This window comes from Salvelinus sp. IW2-2015, linkage group LG10 (genome assembly GCF_002910315.2).
Source record: "Salvelinus sp. IW2-2015 linkage group LG10, ASM291031v2, whole genome shotgun sequence".
Taxonomy (NCBI): Eukaryota; Metazoa; Chordata; class Actinopteri; order Salmoniformes; family Salmonidae; genus Salvelinus; species Salvelinus sp. IW2-2015.
This window is the reverse complement of record NC_036850.1, coordinates 21206166-21233222: the sequence shown is the minus strand read 5'-3', so window position 1 is coordinate 21233222 and position 27057 is coordinate 21206166. Positions and strand designations below refer to the sequence as shown.

Below are 27057 nucleotides of genomic sequence, written 5' to 3'. Positions count from 1 at the left end.
GTTTCCTTGTATCGATGCCCTTATTCGTTACAGATTTGATTCACACCACCAGTGAACTGGTGTTCAAATAAATGGGATGACTACAAATATACACTAAATAAGTATAAACAGACATTTATTTACCTATTCTCTCCAAAACTGCCAATCAAACCTTGCCCATTTCAATTATGAAATCGTGTACAGTACAGATGTTTGCATTTGAATACCAAATACTAAAGTATAGCATTTGTCATAATGCATTTGTCATTATGCATTTGTCTGATAAAAAAAAAAAAATTGTGTTAATCATTAACTTAAATACTTGGCAGTTGGCAAATTCAGTTAATTCCCTTTAACTCAAAGTTGCATTGAATACACTGTATTATCATGTCTTTAGSTATAGAGAGTCCATCCCAGACATAGCATCTCATTACACATACAATACATACAGGATGAGAACACATCAACCATGATAAATATGTCCTCAACCTTTTCTTACAGTGAATGTTAATAGGATGGATGCAATCAAAAGGGAACTCCTTGCTCTTGAGGTACAATACAGGATAAAGGACAAAGTAGTGGGGCATAATACTTTACTGGCATGGTCAATTTATCACCTTTGTTTAGATGTTTACCAGGCCTACGTGAGTAAAAGTTTCAATTTACTCAAATGTACTTTAAAAAAATATATATTTGTGAAAATTGTGGTACATTACTGCAGTTATAAAGTGTCATGAATATCCCGGTATCCTTTTAGTGAATTAATGTTTCAATCTCCACATGCACATAAAAATGTACAATGGCGTAATCTTTTTATCTCACGCAAATATAGTAGTTATTTTACCTTCTCTTTAAGAAGTATAGTGTTCTAGAACTTCTAACCATCTGCTTTAACCATCCAGTGGGCTCTGGAATGCCTACATCCCTTTCCTAGGCAGCGATTGGTGGAGAGGTAACAGACGTTTTAACCCTGCAGCCAAAAGGGGCCACTGGTGCCGATAAACCAACGCCCTCCCTGGGGACCCCAACAAATAAATAAAGAGGGCTTTCTGTTCTGTTCAGTCACTGGGAGGACCTGCTGAATTGCCTTCAGTTCAGCAACTTCACTCACTCAATCATATACATATATATATTATATACAGTACCAGTCAAAAGTTTGAACACACCTACTCATTCCAGGGTTTTTCTTTATTTTTACTATTTTCTACATTGTAGAATAATAGTGAAGAGATAACTATGAAATGACACATGGAATCATGTAGTAACCAGAAAAGTATTAAACAAATCAAAATATATTTTATATTTGAGATTCTACAAAGTAGCCACCCTTTGCCTTGACAGATTTGCACACTCTTGGCATTCTCTCAACCAGCTTCATGAGGTAGTCACCTGGAATGCATTTCAATTAACAGGTGTGCCTTGTTAAAAGTTAATTTGTGGAATTTCTTTCCTTAATGCGTTTGAGCCAATCAGTTGTCTTGTGACAAGGTAGGGGGGTATACAGAAGATAGCCCTATTTGTCAAAAGACCAAGTCCATAGTATGGCAAGAACAGCTCAAATAAGCAAAGAGAAATGACAGTCCATCAATACTTTTAGACACAAAGGTCTGTCAATCTGGAAAATGTCAAGAATTTTGAAAGTTTCTTCAAGTGCAGTTGCAAAAACCATCAAGTGCTATGATGAAACTGGCTCTCATGAGGACCGCCACAGGAAAGGAAGACCCACAGTTACCTCTGCTGCAGAGGATAAGTTCATTACAGTTACCAGCCTCAGAAATTGCAGTCCAAATAAATGCTTCACAGAGTTCAAGTAAAAGGCACATTTCAACATCAACTGTTCAGAGGAGACTGTGTGAATCAGGCCTTCATGGTCTTTTTGGTAAGTACATGATTCCTTGTGTTATTTCTTTGTTTTGATGTCTTCACTATTATTCTATAATGTAGAAAATAGTAAAAATAAAGAAAAAACCTTTAATGAGTAGGTGTGTCCAAACTTYTGACTGGTTCTGTATATACACAGTACATACACACAGCAGTGATGCAAAATATATGATACACTACAACGACACATGAACATTTTGGAGCTTAATTTGTTAGAGGGTTGCTGTGTAAAACTGGTGAGCTGTCACTTGGGGCTATATTCAATCCGTATMGCAGAAGTTCAGCGTTACAGCGTGATTGAAATTTAAAGGCAATGTTCCGTATTAGCGGAGACTGTATAACGGTAAACACTGCATATGTTGGCTCAATCAGAAATTACCTTAACATTTATATTGCGTCATCTGTAACGCTTCACCGGCACAGACTACATAGAGCCATAGATCTGGACTGAGCAATTACTGTTTGACACGTCCTCCTGTGAAATAGTGAAATCTTTGGTCAACTAAACTGCTGTGTAGGAGAGTATTGAACAGAGCCCTCATGATGCGTAATTGGGGATGATTTAAGAGCAAGCTTGGGCAACTTCATACTACAAGTAGTTTTAATTAGATCATAAATATTGTGGATTTTAAAGCGTAAAGAAGCTTATTAAAATGTGTACAGTCTATACATTATGCAAAACAAACAGAATCTTGCTCTACTTTCATACTGTATCTTCCTCTCCTTTGATGTAATCCAAGAGAGCCATGGTAGTCAAGAGTCTCATCACAGATGYGGTAGCAGTCCTTAGTTGTAAGAAAGATAACTCCCTCACACAATATTACCTCTGCACCTTGTTTATTCTGTCAACGTTTCGGCCAAAGACCTTATTTAAGACCTTAACCTATTCAGGTGAATGGCAGCGGCAAACTGCTTCCCACGAAACACAACAAAAACCCAGACAGGAACTTTTATTGGAGGGGATTCTGGTTACAGACCATAAATTGGTCGGTTTGGTGTCCTGCTTATCATCTCGCCTCACCAGAGCTCCTCCACTCATAGCCCTGTTAGTCCTTCACAACCAWCCTCCAAGAACCATTCCGTTTCCCGTATTGCCCATTGGCAATCTCCTCACAAGCCAAAAACAAGTTGGGCTTTCACTTCCTTTCTTTGCAGTCTTTCAGTTTTTCAGTCTGTATTTTCAGCACTCATATTATAGTGTCCAGTCAGTGTCCACCCAGAGTCAGGTTCTAGGCTGTCCTCTCCACTGTGGGTCAGTGTGTTTGGCCCAGGGACTGAGGGCCTGCTCTGGGTGCTGTGTCAGGCCCACTAGAGGTCTGAGGCCTGGGGAGGGGGCTAGCTGAGTGCCCTGTGTTGTGACTGTCTGTGGGCCACTCGTGTGCAGGAGGCACAGCAGGTTGTCTTGTAGTAGTCGTACACACAGAGACGTGCCTGGACCACCACATTGCAGTTGAAATACTTGTCTCGACAGTTCTCGTCTGAAAAACAATCATAATCATAATATCAGTGATTTTAAGTTTTAGAAATCTTTAAGTATTATATGTTTTCTGTATGGAATATGATCTTCATAAATGTTTAACCATTTTAGACTAAAATCCCCTCTAATCCTCATTAAAATTGTCTGACAGTAGTTAGGACCAGACCAGCCATCATTAACCAATCCAACTGTATGACATTCCAGAGGAGGTGCCTTGGCCCCAGATCCATGTTTACTATACAGTAGTAACTGACCTATGTGTGGGACGCAGGGCTCTGGGTTGCACTCCTCTCTCTCCACTGGTTTCAGCTCCTCCTCACAGCCCTCACTGGAAAGCATGCCATCAGACAGACAGCGCACCTCCCTCACACGGAAGCCCCCCTCACATGTCTTAGAACACTGCAGGGACAGGGACAGAGAATACAGTTCAAACCTCATTCTCTTCAATTACGCTTTCAAGAGAGTGTATTTCACAACTCCAAATAAAAGCGTGTGTCTGTTTTTTCATGTGTGAGTGTGCGCATGTGTGGGCATGTGCGTGTACAGTTACTCACAGCGCTCCAGTCTGTGTGGTACCACATGGCCCCGCAGGGCTTGAGGTGGCAGCTCTGCTGATTAAGAGGCTTGTCTAGAGAAGAACATTCGTAGGGCGGCATTACATTGAACCCCTCATCAGACTTCATCAGACACACCACTGCCCTCTGCTGGCTGCCCGAGCCACACTCTGTTGAGCACTGGGGGAAGGAGAAAAGACCATAGGTAATACTACACATGGGCATGACATGAGACATCGGAACTGTTTCAACATGTTTTGTTTTATTTAAGAAAAAGAAAAAGGTATCACTGGCTCAGTTGATTGGGCGACCTGAGTTATAGAAGGTACACCTTACTTAGAGGGCCGGTTTCCTGGACAGAGATTAAGCCCTGTCCTGAACTAAATATCTATTTMAAATGGAAATAATGGACAATGGATTTGTAACATCTGAGACTTCCTCTTTCTGTCCTGGGGTAAGAAATGTTTTTTGGGGGTGGGGATAGGTAATACAACACTGACATGAGACATCAGTAAAAATGTAAGTAATGGGCAGGAGACATCTGTAAAATCAGCAGCAAATCCTCATCCTAATCTTTCCCCAGATGTGTCCCTGCAAGCCCAGTTTGACCAGGCGTTGTCCTGTCTTACCTGACTCCAGGGGGCTGTAAACCACTCGATGCGACTCTCACAGGGGCCGTGATTACAGACCTGAGAGTCAGTGGGGCGCTCATGGCCACACCCCTCCAGAGGCAAGCTGCTGATGTGATTGGTCAGGCACAGAACGCCACGGGTCCGGATGCCCATCCCACACTCAGCAGAACACTGCAGAGAGCAAAGACATGGCAAGTGACAAGGAAGATCAGTGTATAGGGCACTTTCAAAGGTCATTTCAAAGGTCATTCAAAGGTCATTTACAATTGATCTCATATGCAGCGTTTACTGTGAATGGGGAACATTGCCTTTAAAAGGTGCAAAGCTGACAAAGCGCTATCTGATTGGATCCCGGCCCTAGTATCACCCTCGTTTTTAACAGTAGTATCAAGTCAATTTGTATTCAATTATAATCTTGCATCTACAATACTGTAGTAGATGCAATCCAATCAAGTACAACAATTACTACAGTATTAGGTTAGAAAAGTGTTAGACAGTGATGGTGAGAGTCCATGTCCTCAGTCCTACACATACATACCTTATTCCCCCACTCAGTGAAGAACCAACTTTTAGCACAGGGCCCCATGTCACAGTTCTCATTGTCACTGGGTCGCAGCTTCATGTTGCACTCCTCGTCCGACACAAAGTCTCCCACGTTGCTGACACAGTGCACCTCCCTGGTCCTCTGGCCCACGCCACAGGGAACAGAGCACTGGGGAAACACAGGAGGGACAGTAAAATACTATAGGGGTAGTGTTCAGTTCATCTCACACTGTAAACATGGGTCAGTTCTCTCTGATGAATGTAACCTGTTGTCTGTGAAAACAACTGGGAAAATGCTCCATAGAATACTTGCTTGGGTTTAATTTATGATAAGGAATGTTAGAAACTTTAGAGGAATGATAACATTTATCTAATTGGGGTTCATGTACTTTCTGATACATTATTTTAATACAGTATGGAGTATGTTAAATCTTGTCCGAGTACTTAGAACTTTTGATTGAGCCTGCCTCAGATGGGTGGGGTAGGTTTACTATTCTAACAGTTCCATGTCCCGAGCAAGCTCAAACAAGTGCAGCTAAAGTATTTGAAACAAATACTATTTGAAGCATATTGATTGACAGCTGTCACTCACAACGCTCCACTCGGTTCTTATCTGCCACTCGCTGCAGATTTTCAGCTGGCAGGTGCTGGTGGTCTCAGGCTGCTCCAGGTGGCGGCAGCGGCTGGTGTGGACGTTGAGGGTCCGGTTGGCATACACCTGCCTGCACAAGACCTGGCGGTGCTGCATACCCAGGCCACATGTCTTACTGCACTCCGACCACTCACCAATGTCCCAGCTGCACAGTAGGACACACAAGGCCCCATGTTCAGAGGGACACAATAGCTTTGTGGTCCCAACATAGCTAATAAAACATGTGGTCAATTGTCCAATTAGATTCTAATTATGATCTAATTATTAAACTATACATTTGACGGGTCAGGAACTTTTCTTAAAAATGCTAAAGCTCTGTGTATGTATTGAACCAGTGTGTGTAGTGTCTAAGAGCCCTGTATGTAATGTAAGTGTGGTTGAGACAGAGGGGTCTCTCACAAGGCAGGGCAGGACTGAAGGTTGCAGGGCTCCTCCTGTGAACTGGGCCTGGTGCTGCTGTCACACTGGTTCTCTGGTACCTGCTCATGGCTCGGTCTGTGGACACAGCGGAAGATGGTGTACCTGCTACCTGAAAACCAATACACAGAAGAGCTTTAGATTTTCATGCCTCAATACTGCATCTTCACTACTCACTGTGGGAATCTGTTAAACCTAGTTGATCAACTATTATGAATTAGAGGTTGAGACCTCTTGGGGCTTCAGTTCAGACAAAGATGCATGCCATGTCTTACCTCTGCCACAGGAGGCGCTACACTCTGTTGCCCCAGACAGTTTCCAGTTGTATTCTCTCTGACGTTTGGGTGGATGGACCGCTGGCACCTGCTTGTTGGGTATCTGGGGAGGGTATTTGCCCACTCCTGCTGGATCGTACCCCTCCTGGTTGGGGTTGCCCCGGTGGTCATTCCCACTTTGCCCATGCAGAGTGTTCCCTGGGAGATCGAACATGGTATTTCAGCCAACAAAACCAGGGGAAACTCAGTCATTGAGATGCAGCGCCATCAGTGGTTGTGACCCCCTCCCTTTGTGGACTAATAGTTCATTTAGGCCATACAGTCCCAGTCAGATGCATCAGTAACTATGGGGAGCCTCACCTCCAGGTCTGTGGTCGGGGTGCTGTGGAGGGTTGTCAGAGGGAAGGATGAATTCATAGCTCACTCCTGGGTTGGGCTGCTGGTAGATCACCTGAGGACAGAGCAAAAATTATTCAGTAAACAAGTGAATTACAACGTAATGTGCCAGTGTAAACTGCCAGAGAAATATGTGCCAATATGAGCTACATTTTATTGTACATACAAGTTGACTGGTTACATACATAAACATCCAGGATCTCATTGGTTGGCCCTTCAGCCAGGAAGGACTCCCCGGCGGTGCTGGTGACCTCATTGGGTCGTCGGTAGGTGAACATGGTGCCCACCCCCTCATACTTCCCTGGCCGGTCAATGGCCCAGTTCCCATTGATGATGGAGCGACCTGAGCGGCTTTTCAGAGCTGCAGACAGACCATGAGTTGACTGTTAATAAAACACACATTGAAGGAAAACTATCTTTTGTTATTTGTTTCATTAGTCCATTGTTGACATAGTCCCAAAATGTTTGCTTGTCAGCACTCAAGTTTTCAAGATATGTAACTTTTCTGTAATGTTTTTCAGATGGCTTGTTGCCTTAACCATGGAATTCTCCAATGTGGCTGTAGAGTTGAGAGATTCAGCTACACAATTAACATAAACCTTTGCCAGCTATTTACTAACATGTTTGCTCATTTACAAAAGACACTGCTTTTTTCGGAGGATTTCTGTATTTTGAAAGGAGTGAGCTATTTTCATATTAAATGCTGAACTTCCTGCTTTACAGGAAGTTTGGGGGCACTCAATATGGCCACCGGTCCCCCATCAAAGAACAACAACTTGAATGGGAATGTCCATTCTAGTAGTTATATTTCTATGAGACAGACAGCAACCCATCCTGTCACCATCAGCTCTACTGTGCTTAGACAGACAGGAAATAATGCTGACAACCACTCTGCCATAATTGTTGTTTAATCTGAAGCGGTTTTAACATAATGAGCAAAACCGTTAAAAGTGAGCTGTGTAATCACCGCTAACTGAATACATTTCGTCACATGTATCTTCAAAGCCATGTCTTTGGTAAATGAGCAAACCTGTTAGTAAAGAGCTGGCAAAGCTTTATGTTCATTGTGTAGCTGAATCTCTCAACTCTACAGCCACATTGGAGAATTCCATGGTTAGGGCAACAGGCTGTCCGAAAAACATTATACAAGTACCATTAAGACTACTAAATATAAGAGTGTTTGGACAACTAAAAGCACATATTAGGCATGCAGAAATAAACTAGAACAGAAGTCTATTGAGGAGAGTGGGGCAAACATCAGGGGATAATGGTAACGATAAGTAGTTCCATGGAAGAATCCTCGGTCCTGTTTATCCCCAGGATGTTGCATCACAGCAMGCTTTTACCCACTGATATATGAACTCTTCCAACAACAACGCCAAACGACGCAGGAACAGCAGTCACTGAAAGGAGCCATTGTTCACACATACTCTACATTTCCTGCTTAGGTGCTTACTCACTGAGTAAGTATTGTGTAGGGGTTGAGTGGGGACTCATATTAAAAAAGCAAGGCATAACTTGGCACCTCCAGTTAGTAGTTTTGACTTAGAAAAGTAGTTTCAAAGCAGGTTACATCGCTGGGCTCCGTCAGTAGTGGTGGTTTTCTAGGCAGCAGTGAAATTCCTCACCTTAATTAAAAAGGATGGGAAGGCTGGAGGAAAAGGTCCTCTAATGAAAGCTTGTTTATATACTTTCCCCTGAGGGGAGCAGCCAGGCCAGGGGAAGTGGGGGCCAGGCACTCCCTCTCTCTCCCTTTCTCTCTCTCTCTCTCGCTCTCTGTCTCTCTCTTTCTCACCTTTCTCTCTCTCTTCCTTCCTTCCTTCCTTTCCTCTCTCTCTCTCTCTCTCTCCTCTCTCTCTCTCCTCTCTTCTCTTCTCTCCTCTCCAGACCCACTGCTATGCTATGGCATGGCTCTCATTAAACCAATGTCTCCAACAATAAAACACTGACATTCCAGAAGTCATTCCTGAAAATAGACCCACTTCTGTGTCACACTGTATGCTCCTATAAAGACAAGATCTTATTATTCAATGAATTACAGCGAAGGGCTTTTAAAAAATAAAAGATTGTAACCAGAAGTGCACGTGTGGTTACTTACTACTGACAACATAGAAATGCTCACATCCAAAATTCCGGAAAAATCCCTCCTGACTCTGTATTTGAGCTGCCTTTTAATTAAATGAATCAAATCAATTTAACAAGCAGCTGTTCCCTGCTGCCTGATACCAGGCTCACAGCACGGATGTAGCAAGACATGACCTAAATGATATTTAAAAAAAATAGCTACTGCTGTCAGATGTTTTATAACCTGAAGCTTATCTTTAAATTGTGACTTTTTATTAGTACCGTTAATGTAATATGAAACATAATCTAACATGCGGTTGAAGGGAAAACCTAAAATTGTTATTGCATGTGTCATAGCTCATGGGCCTGATTCAGGCAGAGATGTATGGAGCCTTAAGGGGCAGTGGATAAAGAGCTGGTAACTCTGTACTTAAACAGAGGTGGTTTGGAACCATGCTTGTGTGTTGAGTAACCTTGCCTCAGACATGAAGACTTGCCTACCAAGCTACCCACTGGGCACACACTGGTTGAATCAACGTTGTTTCCTCATCATTTCAATGACATTACATTGAACAAACGTGGAATAGACGTTGAATTGACGTCTGTACCCAGAGGGTAATGTCTTGGCTTTAGCTCAGCGGGCTAACACATTCTGACCCGGGTTAAAACACTGGTCAGTCACAGTCCTACTCACCCAGGTAATTCCTGCTCTTCACCGTCTCGGTGACGTTGATCTTGGTGGCTCCCTCTGGGATCTCCACTATCTTGTGGTAGCCCACCTTGTTCAGGCTGTGCTGCTGGAAGAGCCCTGACACCAGCTTACAGGCCGTGTTGTCCCCGCCACACACCCCACACTTGTCCATCACCTTGCCTGAGCCCAGGTACTCATCACAGCCAAGACTCTGTCAGAGAGGGAGAAGGAGGTCAAATGAGGGGACAGAGGACATGTATAGCACCTCACTAATCAATACCGGTACATTACAAACAGTACAGTACACTTTTTGTTGTAAGCAGAGGGACTGTAGGATTTTTGAGGTGAAGCAATTTTCAACTGTTGAGCTACTGAGACATCTGTTTTAACAGGCAACTGTTTTACCACTGAAGTGCATGGAAAAGTAAATAACATGAGCAACCTCATTAATCAAGTAAAGAGGGGAGAATGAGAGATAATAAACCAAAGCCTATCCAGCATAYTCATAAACAAACCCATGTTATTTCACCTCTCTAACTCCCTGACCTGCTGCACATAATTAACTACCATAACACAACAACCAATTAGCCTGAGCCAGCTTCATTCCAACAACAGGCATATTCTTGGCACGATGCTGGAGTAGTAATGGCTCCCAATGCAAATCCTCGGGGGTGTTAGCTTTCTCTGTCACATTGGCACTCTTAAATTACAGGAAGCCTGGATAAGGTTAGTATAGAACACTCAAATCAGAAGTCGATAAATCCAGCCAATTCAGACGTAAAAGTAGCTCGCTGTGTTGGGACTGATCCCAGCAGGCCACCGTACTTCTATAATTCCAGACCCCTGRGCAGTGGAGAGTAGACACTGGTGTGCCAGGATCAGGATACGCCCTCAGTCCGCCACCACTCGAACCGAAGGAACGACCAAGGGAGGAGTCAGCAGGGGACAAAAAAGCTGTTTCGTTTTAATGACACAAAGCTCCTCTGTGATTCGACTGCTGCCAACGTTAGTCTTTAGTCAGTCAGTATCTTTCAGGGAATGTTACGTTCAGCAGTCCAGTCAATAATCCCCCCCGTTCCTAGACAAAAGTCAGTCACAAACAATTTCCTCCCAATCCCAAACCAGGACTAATGGGGATCTTGCCTTGCTAAACCGGCATATTTTCTCAGACCAACTGTATATATTACGTCCCAACAAAAAATATTACACAACATTTTATGTGTGGTCCTTAAGCACGGGACATAACTATGCTTACATAGAATAATCACACAAACAAATGAAGAGCAGTCTACAGTGGTAATTAAAAAGGGTTTTGCTGTAGATTCATGCGCTCTCAGCGGACTTAGTTCTTCCTGGAGCTGCGGTAAGACAGTCAGCTGCAGGCTGGATGCAGGCTGGGACATGGGGCTGGAACAGGGGAGATGGTTGCCAGGCCAGGGCTAGGGGTGGACTGAGGAGATTGGGGTAGGCTCAGGAGACAGAAGCCTGGCTCTCGCCCACCCATAGCAGCGAGGTCTGCATCGGGCCAACACTCCACCCAGGCCAAAATAAATACACACCACCTCGTTCTACTGGTTCCCAAGTGGCGCAGTGGTCTAAGACACTGCATCTCAGTGCAAGAGGCATCACTGCAGTACCTGGTTCGAATCSAGGCTGCATCACATCCGGCCGTGATTGGGAGTCCCATAGGGCGACGCATTGTAAATAAGAATTTGTTCTTAACTGACTTGCCTAATTAAATAAAGGTTAAATAATAAATTCTACACAGGAAATAAGCGACGAGAGAGGGAATAGCAAACCAATAGCCCTGAGAAATGACCAAACAGGGCAAATGTTATATTGGCCAATGTGGAATTATGGATAAAAACGGATCTACAGTAGCCTATAGGCACTCAAATGTAAGATTGGTACATGATGAAAACCAGATTGTTCCATATGAGTTTACACATTATTATATTTTCATACATCCCATGTACAGTACGCAAGGCTATCACAAACAATTGGGATACCAAGTGAGTAGTATCTGTCTTCTCAATTTTCACCATAAAACACCCTGACTTTAAGCAACAACATTATCACAGATATCATTTCAATGTTTAGCCTTAATCCCAGGAGAAAGAAAACTGTCCCTTCCTTCCCCTCATAAACTACAGCTTGACAAGCTCGGCGAGTAATGGTTATCTGTGGCCGTTTGCCTGGGAAAAGCTCTGAATCACTATGTGTTAACGTGTGAATGGAGAGTCACATAATTTATTACCAGTAATCTGAGTAATCCGTCAATGTATGAAATATCATGTGACTAAGAGGCATCAGGAGTGTTTTTAGAAAAATTGTGCAATAAGGTTTTCCAAGCTTTTTAATATGGTAAAATGGYTTAGGGCATGGGAGCTATACAGGAATCATTGAAGGAATGTGTGTGGGTATGATTTGATATCACTGTACAGTACATCTTTCAAATCATAAACTGTCAAAACAGACTTTGGAGAACAGATGATACCCCATGCAAAACAGTGAAGCCAGCAGTCATTTGTTTCCCAAACCTGAAAATAGTCACCCAGGCTGTCCTTGATATATCAAATATAAATGGTCCTGCATCACGAATCCATCAACATGAGGTGTCTCACTGAACCAAGTTTGGAGTGATCCTAGTTTTTCCCTTTCAAGGGGATCCACAGTATTTAAGTGCTCAATTTATTAAAAGACCACATCATTGCTTTTTTCTAATCTGCTCTCTGTGGGTGGTTTATAATTATGCTTGGCGCTGGACAACATCCCCTTTCAGTAGAACTATAATGGGCCTTTAAATGTCACTAAAATCCACCTCATCTGGAAATGGTTAGACGTGTCAGGATGGTAGTCAACTACCAGTCAAAGTGAGGAACGTCGGATGAAAACAACATTAGCCTTCCAATAAACCCCAGCAGTACTTTTCCAGATAAAATAGATGTAAGGTCTTGTGCTTTTAGGAATTGGCTTGTCATGATAGGGATAATAATCCCTTGTTGAGTTTAATTTAATTTATGAAATTCTACACAACTGAACCAGCAGACTATTGGTCTCTTTCCATCATACCAGTAACCACTTTATAMCAAATGTTTGAGTTTGCATCCATAAGGTTATTAGATACCCTTAAACTACTGTCTCACTATGATGGTAAAGCTATCCCAATTCCAAGCCTGTCCTCAGCTGTGCACAGAGGCTCCTCTTCTCAGAAATCAAGGTATGGGAGCTTTAAAATAAGTGCCTAATGCACTTTAATTGAGTGGGTAAAGAAGGAATGAAAAAACAACATTTATTTCATTACAAACATGCACAAACTGTCAATAAACAGTTGCAAAGACACTCTATGTCACTTGATCCTTTTCCCACAGGCTTGGCGCAGGTTACACTTGCCTTGCAATAATGCTGCTTTTAACTATGTGGGGGGCCTTGGTTTGTGGTTTCCCACAAGGAATGAATATGAATATAAAAATGAGTGGTCACAGTGACTTTATGCTGGAGTTAACAGGAATGTTGGAAACATCTTAGTCCTTAAGTCGACAAGCCCCCATCTTTCTTTGACTCTAAAGACTTCAGGCTAGAATCTATTAGATCTGCGCTASCTAACACCCGCATAGAGATTGTTTTGGCGGTATTGGAGGTGGAACTACGTTAGAGTTGACAGATCCACAAGTGGCTCCTTGCATTAGCTTATCGTGGCAACGAAATCACCTGATTTTATAATCCGACAAATCCAATGCAGCCGCTTTACAAGTTCAAACACTCAAGTGCGTGATGTTCTATTGTCTACACCTTGATTAGACTGATAGACTATAAATCCCCCCCATACAAATGAATATGAAAACATGCATTAGAAGCCTACACTTTCTATYGCCGTTTTGAACTTCTAACGCAGTGGGGATAATAAGGAAGTGGTTTGTGACACACCACAGTTACACCTGCAACACCGCCAAAACATCTGYTATGCGTATGTCTGCCAACGCCGGTTAACACTAGTTCTGACTGAATCGTGGCCTTCATCCACCCCAAATGAAGTTATAGATGTGGTTGAAAAAGTCATCAGTGGACTGACTGCTAGGGTTTCTCACAGGCGTGGGACTGGGACCCTGGGTTCAAATGGAGACTGTTTGTGAGTGGATGTTTAGACAGAGAAATCCACTAATGACAACGAGATTTAAGCTAACGAGTGATTGACATTAACATGTACAGACAGCTGTACTGTATAGGCCTATCAGGGAGCACTATGGCACACAAATACATCCAGATTCATGCAGCTGTTTCAGGAGCCCCATATACACAAATGATCCATTATCAACCACACACTCTGCATATCAGGGACTCCAGACACTTTTATTCAGTCATTGCTGTAACTGATCCTAGACCATAACTCTTCTGATCTCTGCCATGTCCATGGCTTGAGGTCAGAACATACTTGGGTCTTGTCAGAGCTTAGACTAGGGGTTCCCACGATATTATACTCTGGGTGCCATGCCAGACCCACCAGCCTGGAAACCACCAGGGATAACTGACTGAAGCTTAACTTCAGAAGGGTCAGGAAGGTAGATCGCTCAATAAGTCCCTGAGAAAGCACCAACACTGCTCACTGAATGCATGAATATATTAACACACTTAGACCCTTAACACTATTACAGGGTACATAAACTTTGAGTACACAAACTTAGATATGTTTCAAGGTTGAAATCTTGCATATTATTTAACATAACATCTAATATTTTAACACCTAACATGTTTATCAACATGTTTATCAAATAACAACAAACTAAATGAATGCTGCATTAATGGAATACATATTAATAACAATAACAGGCTCTAGAATTAAGTGTCAGCTMAATGGTTTGGCCTCGCTTCACCAATTACATTAAATTCTTATGAGAATATCTTCAGATTAAAGGAATTCTCCCTTTATTTTCAAATGATAACACTCCACTTTGACATAAAAGAAACACACACACCCTGTCGACCAAATTTACGACCAAAGAGTAACAGAGGTTGTTTTGTGAACATTATGAGAACATTTTCAACTCTTCACTTGCTGTACAGCCAGCAGAGAGCTCTGCTGGAGCGTTGCCATTGCTGTTATCAAGACTTGGCTTGCAATGATACTCATCTGGAAATGTAATATTTACATTACTGGGCTTCCAAGCTGAGAATTCTGGGGCAATGTCATATCAGATAATAATTCATAGCGGAGGTGACCTTACAGCAAGATGGCCACCGAATGGAAATGACATTATGCTGAAATCTATAGAAAGCTCAATGACTGACCACAACTTCAACATGAAAAAAAGATGAGTGGGGATCATTGAGTGGGGATCATTATCAAAAATGTGACTCGTTGCTCTAGAAGAAATTGTAGTAATAAATAGTAAACTGGGTCATATTGTATATTAGAAGTGCTGGCAATTAGAAATATGTGGGTTCTAAACTTTTAAAATCAAACAGAACGCAAGATATTATGTCTACATAATCTTACATCAAATCTTACAACTCCCCAATGCACAAAATAATACTTACATTCAATAAACATAGTTAACTACTACTGACTGGGTTGGAAAGACGAAGGTATAGATCGATAGAAATGACAAAATAACATCCCCTCTGAGACTGATTATGGTTTCTATCTACCTACCCACTCACTGAGGATGCCTTCACTGTCTGCCTGGTTTGAAATCGCAGAGCACTTTGGCACTGTGGTCAAGGAAATTAACGAGACCTTCTGACCTTCCTTGACTGTGATGTGAACGGCTAGAAGTGCTCTCACCCTGACATCCTGTCAGTCTCCCAAATTAGACATGCAATAGTGGTACAGTATCATAAGGGCTTGGTGTAGACTTGAAGTTAGACATGCCATAGTGGTATCATCTGGGGTCGCTGTACGTATGGTACGCCAGCCAGCTACCGCTGAGTCTCCCAGGCAGGCAGCCTGTCAGGATGTCAGGAAGCGGTGTAGCTTGGCTTTGGAGCGGGCAGCAAACCTCAGCTATGCGTCAGTCATTCCATTCATTTAATTCCATCTCTGTCCATGTACGCCTTCCTTCCTGTCTGTTTAAACACTACAGCACAATGAGGTGGAGGTGCTCTCTGCCACGGCAGGCAGGCAGGCAGGCAGGCAGGCATTCAGGACAGAGGCTCACTCTACTATGTTCATTACTGTATGATGAGCTCAACTTCTGACTAAAGGCTAAAGGTCTTCTAATGGGAAAGGGAAAGGGGGATACCTAGTCAGTTGTACAATGCCTTCAATTGAAATGTGTCTTCAGCATTTAACCAAACCCCTCCATGCTGCTGCTGTTGTTGAATAGTATTCACAATATAGGTATAAAATAAATGTGATTATTTAGAAAATAACAAAATGCTCAATTCCATCAGCTTTTAAATTGTTACCAAGGCTAGGACTAATGCAAACCTGCTGAGTTGAAACACTGGCCAGCTTTTAGAATAGGACCATACTGGCATCCTGTACATCATTAGAACATACAGAGCCACATGTCCCATATAATAGTGTCTGTTTGTGTTTTATCACTGATTCCTATTTCATTTCTCACACAGAATCCAGTATAACATCATAGTATGGCATGACAACCCACCCCCTCCGTTCGGTTGGTCGGTCCATGTGAAGTGCATGTGGCCGACCGTTGGCAGTGGCAAAGGCCACAAGCATCTGTCTCCCACATGGTGAGATGCTGTGTTCCTTTCTACCTTCCCTTTAGAGGCTCCTTTATCAGAACAGTGTTTAATGAGGGTGAGGTCGCTAACAACACACACTGCCTTCAACACAGTCAGCACTGGAAACACATCTGCAGCTGTGGTGGAGGTWGGCTACTGTAKTGCTGGGGACTGCTCAGTGATCACAAGGTGAAAGGTGATTTTCACTTGCATACAGTATAATGAAGTCACTTTGTAAACTACATCCATCAGACATTCAAGGGCARCTCCCAATGAATAGTGCTAGACCTGTTATGGTACTGTACAACTTCCAATACCAATTGACATTTCCATATCAGATTGCAGCATTAAAAGGAGATTAGGAAATACTACGATCGCGCGATCCACAGACAGACACCAACACCATTGCCAGCCCCTCCACAAAGAACTAAAATCCATTTAGTCCTAACCCCTATCATGCGTTGTGTCATTTAAAACATTTTGCTTCAAAAATTAATAGACAAATAGACCATCACAATCCGTCTGTAAGGTAGAATGGAGACATATCTTCAAGAATCACAGACTTCTCTGATTTCATCTCGGAACTTGTATCATAGATGTGGAAGTCAACCAGCCAAGGCAATGCTCTGAGTGTGAAACACAATAAAAAGCACACAACACTCTGGTTTCTCTGGACCAGACAGTGATAACTCATGGGTTCTTCCCACTACATGGAGTTTCCCAACATAAATCATGTGTCAAACCCCAAGTGGGTATCCAAAACAACCAGGAATAATGACTGAACTGTGGGGATAACTCTTCCCACAGAGGAGTAGGGCTATTGGGCTCCTCCATCCATTTTAAAGAAAACCTCTACTGTAGCAGGTCACATCGCAGACGAGATCAATACTGGATAAGTGGAATAACATGGTAATAGTATGGAACACAGCTAAAGTAACTTGAATACTTTTTGTTGCCTCCGGATAAGAGAGGGGTCCTCACAGTGAAGAGTAGAGTGATATATACTGGTCATGACTGAGGGATGTTTCCCCGACAGTGAAGAGAGAGTAATATACTGTCATGACTGGGGGATGTTATCTCAACAGTGAAGAGTAGTATGATATATACTGGTCATGACTGGGGGATGTTTCTCACAGTGAAGAGTAGAGTGATAATCTTGGTCATGCCTGGGGATGTTTCCCCGACAGTGAAGAGTAGAGTGATAATACTGTTCATGGGGGATGTTATCTCAACAGTGAAGAGTAAGTGATATATACGTCATGCATGAGGGGATGTTTCCCGGTGAAGAGTAGAGTGATATATACCGTCCTGGACTGGGGATGTTCCCGACAGTGAGTAGAGTGATATATATGGTCATGACTGGGGAATGTTTTCCCGACAGTGAAGAGTAGAGTGATAATACGGTCATGGACTGGGGGATGTTTTCCCGACAGTGAAGAGTAGAGTGATATATACTGGTCATAGAAACTGGGGATTTATCTCAACAGTGAAGAGTAGAGTGAATATACTGGTGCATGACTGGGGGACTGTTTCCCGACAGTGAGAGGTAGAGTGATATACTGGTATGACTGGGGATGTTTTCCCGACAGTGAGGGTGAGTGATATATACCGGTCATGACTGGGGGATGTTTCACGACAGTGAAGGGTAGAGTGATATAACGGGTCATGACTGGGGGATGTTTTCCCGACAGTGAAGGGTAAGAGTGATATATACCGTCATGACGGGGGATGTTATCCCACAGTGAAGAGTAGAGTGATATATACCGCTGGACTGGGGGATGTTCGACCGTGAAGAGTAGAGTATATATACGGTCATGACTGGGGGATGTTTCCTCCGCAGTGAAGAGGTAGACTGATTATACTGGTCATGTGGACTGGGGATGTTTCTCACACAGTGAAGAGTAGAGTGATATATACTGGTCATGACTGGGGATGTTTCCCGACAGTGAAGAGTAGAGTGTATATACGTGTCATGACTGGGGGATGTTTTCCGACAGTGAGAAGTAGAGTGATATTACCGGTCATGACTGGGGGATGTTTTCCCGACAGTGAGAGTAGAGTGATATATCACGGTCATGACTGGGGATGTATTCACAGTGAAGAGTAGATGTAGATAACGGTCATGACGGGGGGATGTTTCCCGACAGTGAAGAGTAGAGTGATATATACTGGTCATGACTGGGGATGTTTCCCCGCAGTGAAGGAGAGTGATATCTTCGGTCAGCTGGGGATGTTTTTCCGACAGTGAGGGTAGAGTGATATATACCGGTCATGACTGGGGGATGTTTCCCGACAGTGAAGGGTAGAGTGATATACCGGCATGACTGGGGGATGTTTCCCGACAGTGAAGAGTAGAGTGATAATACGCTCTAATGACTGGGGGATGTTATCTCACAGTGAAGAGTAAGTGAGTAGATAGCGTCCAGCGACAGGAGTTTCGCCGCAGGAAGGGTACATGAATATATGTCCATGGACTGGGGGATGTTTTCCCGACAGTGAAGAGTAGAGTGATATATACCGCTCATGACTGGGGGATGTTTTCCCGACAGTGAAGAGTAGAGTGATATATACCGGTCATGACTGGGGGATGTTCTCTCAACAGTAAAAAGGCCTCACGTACCCCACAAACTTCTCAAACCTCTCTGCCAGCCTGAGGCCTCAGGTCAAGGGCACAGCAGCCTCATAAATGCCCACTGCTTGTCTCTGAAATAGCACAAACCGTGTTGATTCTACAGTCTTTAAAACACTGAGGGTTTCCTCTGTCATCAGTATCTGTTTGTAGAGGATCTGTGTTGGGAACATAATGAATGGATATTAAAAAAAGTGCCTAAATACAGGGTAAGGGACAACTTAAGGACACACCTACATGTTTACATGTGGAAATGAAAGATGCCCTATAGTGAGAGTATTATGGAGGGAACACGTAATCCTATACAATCGTTCTCTAAGACACCAATCTCAACTCCTGCCAAATGACCAAATGCAGCTTCACCTGACATCATACATTTTTACAGAGATGTTTAGCAGAAGACAAAGCAAACCGGTTGCATGGACTCCATTCATTCACATGTAACATTTTGGTCACAATTACTTTCATCAAGGCACATGACCTTGATGAACAGATCAAACCAGGATACTGTACACACAGAACTAGAATGAGATATTCTATTTCTATGACTGTACATCACCTGTCTGCATCAGTATCACAGTGATGTCACAGCCATGTAGTCAATCATTTACACACACATGGAGCTCTGCCAATCTATGCCCAATTACAAGCCAGACATCCCCCTTTAGAGTTTCCACAGTTATACTAAGTGCAACTTTGAAGGACACTGTCCTTTATAGCTATATAACAGCCTGCCTTATATGTGCTACAGAGTCAACAGCACAGACTGCCAAAGCTGCTTAACAGTGAAAACAGTCACACAGTAAATACCTAATCTGATCCCTACTTCCTCCTCATGATCTATAGTCTGCAGTCATAGCCAAGGCATGAACTAACTTAGAATTTAACCTATCTATTAGAATCAGACTATAAACTTACAGTTCAGCTGCTCGAGAATTACTTAAGACGGGCACCGGGCTAAACAGGCTAATTACATTCATAATACAGATTTATACAGGTCATAGTTTTAGAGGGAGTCCCTCTTATGTCTGTTTGGGACGTGTAAAGGTGCTGGGACTGGGAGCGATGAGTAGCCAGTCCCAGACGGTCAGTCTCAGCCTAACCTGTGGAAAAGAAGAGAGAGGGTCCATAGTAAGACCATGGTATGGTTTAAGTCTTACCTGTGACCACGGGTTCCCCTGCGCAGTCACAAACATGTGGAGGAGGCAGACAAGCAGCAGAAGAGCCAGACCTGATAGCATTCTCTCATTTGGCCAAGAACTATTGACCAGCAGCTCTCAGTCATGCATTCAGACAGGTCCAGTAGAAAATGGTAGCTGCTCCTGGCTGTTTCGCCTTGCCCCTGTAGTGCAGTGAACGCCAAAACCACTACTCTGCTGATCTTTATGCACAGCCTTGTAAACTGAGCTGGAGGAGGCGCAGCTGGGGAGGCTGGGGCATTTAAGAGGAAAAGTTAGGGCCGGGAGGGGGGAGGGAGAGAGAGAGAAAGGTATATCTGGGAAGAAAGAAGATTAGTGGAGAGATGTTTAAAAGAAAAAGGAAATATTTGGGAAGGGAAGAGGAAGAGTATTTATTGTTTATGAATGGTGGAACATGAAGCCTCCTACTGTGTAGTCAACAATGGACAGGTGTTGGTGAGACAACTCAACTGGATACCTTTGCTAATCATTATTTAGTAGGACTAGGTGGAATACCATTGTAATGTAATCTAGACTACTGACAATGGAACACAGCAGACAGCCAAAGAAAAGTAACATAACAGCCCAAAACACTTTGTGGTCAAGTGGACATTCTAACCTGAAAGTAGAGACTGACTACGGACTTGCATTTCATATGTGCTTAAACATGGAGAGACCACAAACTCCTGCAACCAATACGACTCCCTTTAGCACTCACTACATATATACAAGCATACGCAAGCACTTAATTGCCGGCCACCCACGTCGACAAGGGAAGGCTGGGAGTAAAGAAAGCCCGAGCCAAAAAGACTGAAACTCAATTCCTATGGTTTCCTATTTCTGCACCATATGTTTCCACAACATTAAACACTACTTCATCAAGACACACTGTAGTTGAGAGAGGCTGCGCTTCTTCATCAGGACTATGACAGTGGGGTTATCACAAAAAGTATATGACCATTAGTGGGCTGGCCACTCACGACCGAGTTGTGGAGTATATGATTGTAGACCAATCAGAGTCATTTTTGCAGCCAGTGACGTTCACTTAATGCAATAGGATCAGATGTGGTGAAGGCGCGGGTAGAGGGGAACCCAATACCCCCACCAGGGGCCACATGCAGGCAACACTGTATCCACTACAATTCTGTATATTCGCTGGCATGAGGGGAGAGAGAGAGGAGAGGAGAGAAGAAGAGAGAAGAGAAAGAGGGAAGGAGAGGAGGGAGAGAGAAAAAGAGAGAGGAAGAGAGAACAGAGAGAGAGAGAGGAGAGAGAGACGATACCAATTAGGATCTGGCTAAAAATATGGATCAGTCATAGAGCCCATTGCCCTTTATGGTATGTGAGTTCTGGGGTCCGACCTCACCCAACCAAGAAAATTCACAAATGGGATCAAACACTCAATTGAGACTTCTTGTCTATGACAGGGAATTCTGCAAAAAATTCCTCCGTGTACAACGGTAGAACACCAATAATGCATGCAGAGCAGCATTAGGCATATACCCACTAATTATCAAAATCAGGAAAAGAGCCGTTAAATTATCTCAACCACTCGTAAAGGAAGCGATTTCCCAACCTTTCATAACAAAGCCCATCACCTACCAGAGAGAAACCTGGAGAATGAGTCCCCTAAGCAAGCCTGGTCCTAGGCTCTAGTCACTAAACAACAACACACCCCACAGAGCCCAGTGACAACAAGCAACAATTGAACCCAACCCAAATCATGAGAAAACAAAAAGATAATTAACTTGACACATTTGGAAAGAATTAACAAAAAAACAGGACGCAAACGTAGAATTGCTATTTGGCCCTAAACAGAGACGTCACAGTGGCAGAATTACCTGACTCATTCTGTGACTACCCATAAACTAAGGTGAAAGCTGCTTGACCTATTGTACCAGACTCCCAGTAGGAAGGCATAGCCTTGCTATTGGAGAACAGGGCCGCCGTAGGCAGACGTAGCTCTTCAGAGGGAAGACAGGCTATGTGCACACTGCCCACAAAATGAGGTGAGAAAACTGAGCTGGCACTTCCTAACCTCCTGGGCCCAATGGTATGACCATATTAGAGAGAGCATATGTCCCCTCAGATTACACGATCCACAAAGAATTTTTGAAAAAATCCAATTTTGATATAAACTTCCCATATCCTACTGGGAGAATATCCAACAGTGTGCCCATCACAGGCAGCAAGATTTTTGTGACCTGCTGGCCACAAGAAAAGGGCACCAGTGAAGAACAAACACCATTGTAAATACAACCCATATTTATGCTGTATTTATGTTTAACTTGGTGTGCTTGTAACCATTTACTGTACATTGTTACACACTGTATATACATAATATAACATTTGTTAATGTGCTTATATTGTTTTGAACTTCTTGTATGTGTAATGCTTTTACTGTTAATTTGTATTGTTCTATTTCACTTTTGGTATAATATCACCTCAACTTGCTTTGGCAATTTTAAACATGTTTCCCATGCCAATAAAGCCCATTGAATTGAATTTGAATGAATGACGAGAGAGAGAGAGGAGAGAAGAGAGAAGAGAGAGGAGAGAGAGAGAGAGGAGAGAGAGAGAGAGAGAGAGGAGAGGAGAGAGCATGAGAGAGAGAGAGAGGAGGCGGCGCGACAGAGCGAGAGAGGAGAGAGAGAGACGAAGAAGGAGAGCGGACGAGAGCGAGAGCGGAGCGGAGAGCGAGAGAGTGAGCAGGAGAGCGAGAGAAGCACGGGCGATTGGGAGAGGAGAGAGAGCCGATTACTACGAGAGGGCCGAGAGACGAAGAGAGAGAGAAGGAAGAGATGTCCGCAGCAGGCTGTTAGGGGACATAGGCATCTTCTTTGGCGCAGTGGCTGACACACCATTAAGAGAGACAAATCATGCCTTTTTTTTTTAGTTCACCAAAAATGGCCTGTCCCTGTTAGCAAAGGCCAGCAGTGATCACTGATTGACTATTGAATGAGAGTACTGAGAACACGTACAGGATAACAAGTCATATCAGCACACGTCACTGAATGCATCCAATTCCATTACTCTCCGGATTTGTGTTTCAATCTTTCACAGCCGACAAGCATAATGGCATCGCATGTCAGACAAAAAGTCTCAGAAAGTTTGATAGTGTGGTCGTCCTTCAACACCTGGACTTCGCTATGGCTTCTCGCTGTCGCCACTTCTCTTGTCTTTCTTCCCCGTTCTCCTCACACTCTACTCTCTAATCTACCGCTAGTAGGCATGATCTGTGACTGGACAGTCCAGGACTGCGGTGCAGCAGCAATACACGACAGGCTGATACAACCTGTTTACAGGGGAACTAGTAATGTCATGAGGGAAGAAGAGACTTTCAACGACCTACCATACTCCTATTAATTTCCCGACACATCAGAATGAGCTAATTGCTTCTGTATACTGTATCGTTAATTGGATGCTGATAGTTAAACAGTTAGCGCTTACACCCTGGAGGCCCGCTGCTGGCTACCTCTGCTGGATCAACCAGAACTGAAAAGTTGAAAAGCATTGTCTGTGGTGTTTCTGGTTGAGTGTTGTGTTTCTCTCTCCAACATATGGGTCAGGTCAGCAGCCTTGGCTCCCAATGTCTGATTTCCTGAAGTTCCTACCCCACACATCCACCAGAGACATGCACTCTAGCCTACAGCATCAGGTGGTGCTTACCATTAACCGTATGTATGTATGATGCATTACAAAGGGATTCATACTTATATGGATTGGGTTATTTCAGTTGTTGTTCCCATTTCTGTCATATTCCATCAATGTCTTTTCACATCCTGTCAATTTGAGCTGACATTAATTCAAAACCATTTTCTAACCAAACACTACTCTGGATTTCATGCCAATCTGTTTTATATTTAAAAATTCTTTCTCCATATACTATACATTTCAACCGAAACCCAAACATGAACTGCTTGTACATTGAAAGACCTATTGGAGTGGACTGTGGCAGGAAGAGCACAGTTTGAAGATCAGCAGCTATGAGCAGAAAGAGAAAAAAAAACAGATTTTGTGCATCTGGGATACATATTAGCTGCAGCAAGGCCAGGCATGTAGGTCCCTTGATTGTTTCCTTCAAGCAATGTCTTTGACTAAGGAAGCAGAGAGTGGGTGTTAATGAATAGAAGAGGTGAGAGTGTGAGGATAATGAGGGGTGTGGTGGAGGTGAGGTTAGGGATCGGGGAACATAGCTGCAATCCACTATTTATTATTTGGCCTGTTTGGCTCAATAAAGCCAGCTGTCTGTGCATAACAGGGTCATCCGTGGGGGAGGAAGCGTGTACGGAGATCCACGTATGCTACATTATCACTGGAGGTTCATTGTGGGGCATGGGACTGTGAACTGACTGACTGACTGATTCGAGCGAATGTGCCCCAAATGGCACCCTATTCCTTTATAGTAGTGCACTACTTTTCACCAGAGACCATAGGCATATACAGTGCATTCTGAAAGTTTTCAAACCCCTTGACTTTTTCCACATTTATGCTACAGCCTTATTCTAACATCTTCTATCATACTACACACCAACTACCCATAATGAAAAACAAAGCGAAAAACACGTTTTTTGACATTTAGAGCCCGGACTTGAACTCGATCGAACATTTCTGAAAATAGCTGTTGGAGCAACGCTCCCCATCAAGCTGATAGAGCTTGGAGAGGATCTGCAGAGAAGAATGGGAGAATCCCAAATATATGTGTGCAAGCTTGTAGCATCATACCCAAGAAGACTCGAGGCTGTAATCGCTCGCCAAAGGTGCTTCAACAAAGTACTGAGTAAAGGTGTTTGCATACTTATGTAAATGTGATATTTTAATTTTGTTATTTTTTATACATTTCGCAAAAATAATCTAAAAAGCTGTTTTTGCTTTGTCATTATGGGGGTATTGTGTGTAGATTGATGAAAATATAAACTATATTATTCAATTTTAGAATACGGCTGTAACGTAACAACATGTGGGAAAGGGAAGGGGTCTGAATACTTTCTGAAGGTTACTGTAGTGGGAATAGAGGTTGCCATGTGGCATGTAGCTGAGAGGACAGACAGGAATAAGCTCTGTGGGAAAACTGATCCTGTTTGTGTATGCTGGTGGTTTTTTCCTGGCTTACACACCTGCTATAGCCTGATGGGTAATGAAGTCGTTAGGAGACACAGATAAGGTGATCATTTATGACCAGGTTGACCTCTGGGGGCAGCCCACCTGCGCATATGATGACACATCACTTAGACACGACAAGTAAGTACCAATGCCTTAGCCCCCTTTTTCCACACACATGCAGCACAACACACGCTCACACAATGAATGCTCTCACCCTCTCAATTTGACCATAAATTCTCCCATTCAGGGAACCTTGACCACTCATTGAATGGCACTTAGTGAAACCAGAACAAACTATTGAAGCTTCAAACCTATTCAACTAGCTCCTCAATTGACATTGACAACCACCAGACAACAGCCAATCCAATCACTGTCAACAGCAGTCAGTCAGTGTGTGTGCTGCTGCTGATTGGTAGATGTACACTGTATAGACCCATATAAGGGTCCCACATAAATATCCTTCACTTCTCAGGTACGGCTGCACTATGACCATACACATACTACCAAAAATACTCAATACAATATACTGTAGACTATGGTATTAGTGAAAACTAATCAACACAGGATACCAAAACCAATCACTAGAGGAGTTCACCATCCTTGGTCAGTCTCCCAGAAAACTAAAAAGAGTGTTCGATTTTTTTCTATTGACTCATAACAAAGACTGATGAGAGAGTATTAGTATATAACCTGCGAGTACATGTACTGTTAGAGATACGTGTTCCAGTCGAAAGAGTGGACAGTTTAGCAGTCGTTTTCAAACCTGGCAGAGGAAGCAACCAGCAGTCAGAGAGTGCTAACACTCCTGTGGCAGTATTCTGTTCCGCTCCACTACCTGTCCCCAGAGGTGTGTACTATAGTTCAGGTCTATCTTGCACTCATGTATGGCTTGTTCAAGCTGCAGTGGAGCTGACAGCTCCATAGTACAAAGAAGGATATATTCAGCTGAATACCAAGGGGCAGGAAATGAGCATGTGAGGTCCGGGGGCTGTGGGGAGAGGCGTCAGGAGGACCCAGGGGCGTAATGTGTTTCACACAGTAGGAAGACAGCGTGGACAGGCAGCCTAGAGCGTCTTTTTTAGAGAAGAGTCGGCACAGCCTTAGACCATCTAACAGCTGTCAGGACATAAGGTCAGTTCAGTCTAAATGGATGAGTCCAAATTGGTTCGAGCCTTGGGGTAGGTAATGTATGAACCATGTATATAATCTAGTTGAGTTCTATAATATTGAATCGTCGATGCGATCTGTTTAACAAGATGCCACATAAATTTGTGTAAGGTGTACTGTATAGAGTAAATCTCACTTTATACTAGCAAAACCAGCAACAGAAGCACAAACAGGAAAACATCTCAAAGAGTTCAGAGACACAGAGCTTAAAATGTATGTATTGGTATTCAGAGGAGACCTGAGTCTTCCTTAAAATGTATAAAGTAGGAGGTGATGGACGCGGAACTCAACAGGGCCGGTGTTGGAAATGCATCTATAGTTTGGTTCCTATTGGAATAGGCAGACGACTGTTCTGTTCACCGCGTGAAGGATTTGAGACCGTGCACTACTTCAAGGGTCAAGAACTCCCCTGGTCTCCAGACACATCCTTTATGAGCTCTAGTATGCTACAACCTCTGAGAAGTTGGTAGCAGGAGAGTCTGGACCCACAGAGTCCCAGCCGGGTGCACACTTAAAGGCGCAGTCAGACTCTAGAAACGAAACAGGTGGTATACCACGGCCATAAACAGGACCTGAAAGGGCGGAGGCTGAGGATGACAATCACTTAAGCCGGGAATCACTAACTGTTCCGAGCTTAAATCCAGAAGTGTATCCAACTTAGTCTCCCATTGATCATCAATGCATTGACTAAATGTGATATAATGTGGTGAAGAGTGGAAAGTGTTAGGTTTA

General features: G+C 43.3%; 2 protein-coding genes across 3 annotated transcripts in view; both read right to left on the bottom strand.

Moving 5' to 3' along the window:
* Positions 1 to 98: 98 nt before the first annotated feature.
* LOC111969523 (thrombospondin type-1 domain-containing protein 4) lies at positions 99 to 20272 on the bottom strand. The gene is made up of 12 exons (XM_023995703.2): positions 20038 to 20272; positions 9565 to 9772; positions 6992 to 7167; positions 6771 to 6861; positions 6411 to 6608; positions 6118 to 6247; positions 5659 to 5863; positions 5062 to 5235; positions 4521 to 4694; positions 3892 to 4071; positions 3592 to 3736; positions 99 to 3338 (listed from the first exon to the last, which is right to left on the bottom strand). The coding sequence occupies exons 1-12, from the start codon at positions 20116 to 20118 to the stop codon at positions 3196 to 3198; spliced, it is 1905 nt and encodes a 634-aa protein (XP_023851471.1). The 5' UTR covers positions 20119 to 20272; the 3' UTR covers positions 99 to 3195.
* Positions 99 to 27057, bottom strand: part of LOC111969520 (thrombospondin type-1 domain-containing protein 4) — a 147820-nt gene continuing 120861 nt past the window's right edge. For both annotated transcript variants that reach the window (XM_070445470.1, XM_023995699.2), the window contains one exon: positions 99 to 654. The gene's annotated coding sequence lies outside the window, so the exon portion shown is untranslated. The remainder of the gene's footprint in view (positions 655 to 27057) is intronic.

Coding starts and splice junctions, on each gene's coding strand:
- LOC111969523 (XM_023995703.2), bottom strand. CDS start 20,118: ATGCTATCAGGTCTGGCTCTTCTGCTGCTTGTCTGCCTCCTCCACATG. Junction 9,773..20,037: donor AGGGGAACCCGTGGTCACAG/GTAAGACTTAAA, acceptor CCTCTCTGACAG/AGTCTTGGCTGTGATGAGTA. Junction 5,236..5,658: donor TAAGAACCGAGTGGAGCGTT/GTGAGTGACAGC, acceptor GTGTTTCCCCAG/TGCTCTGTTCCCTGTGGCGT.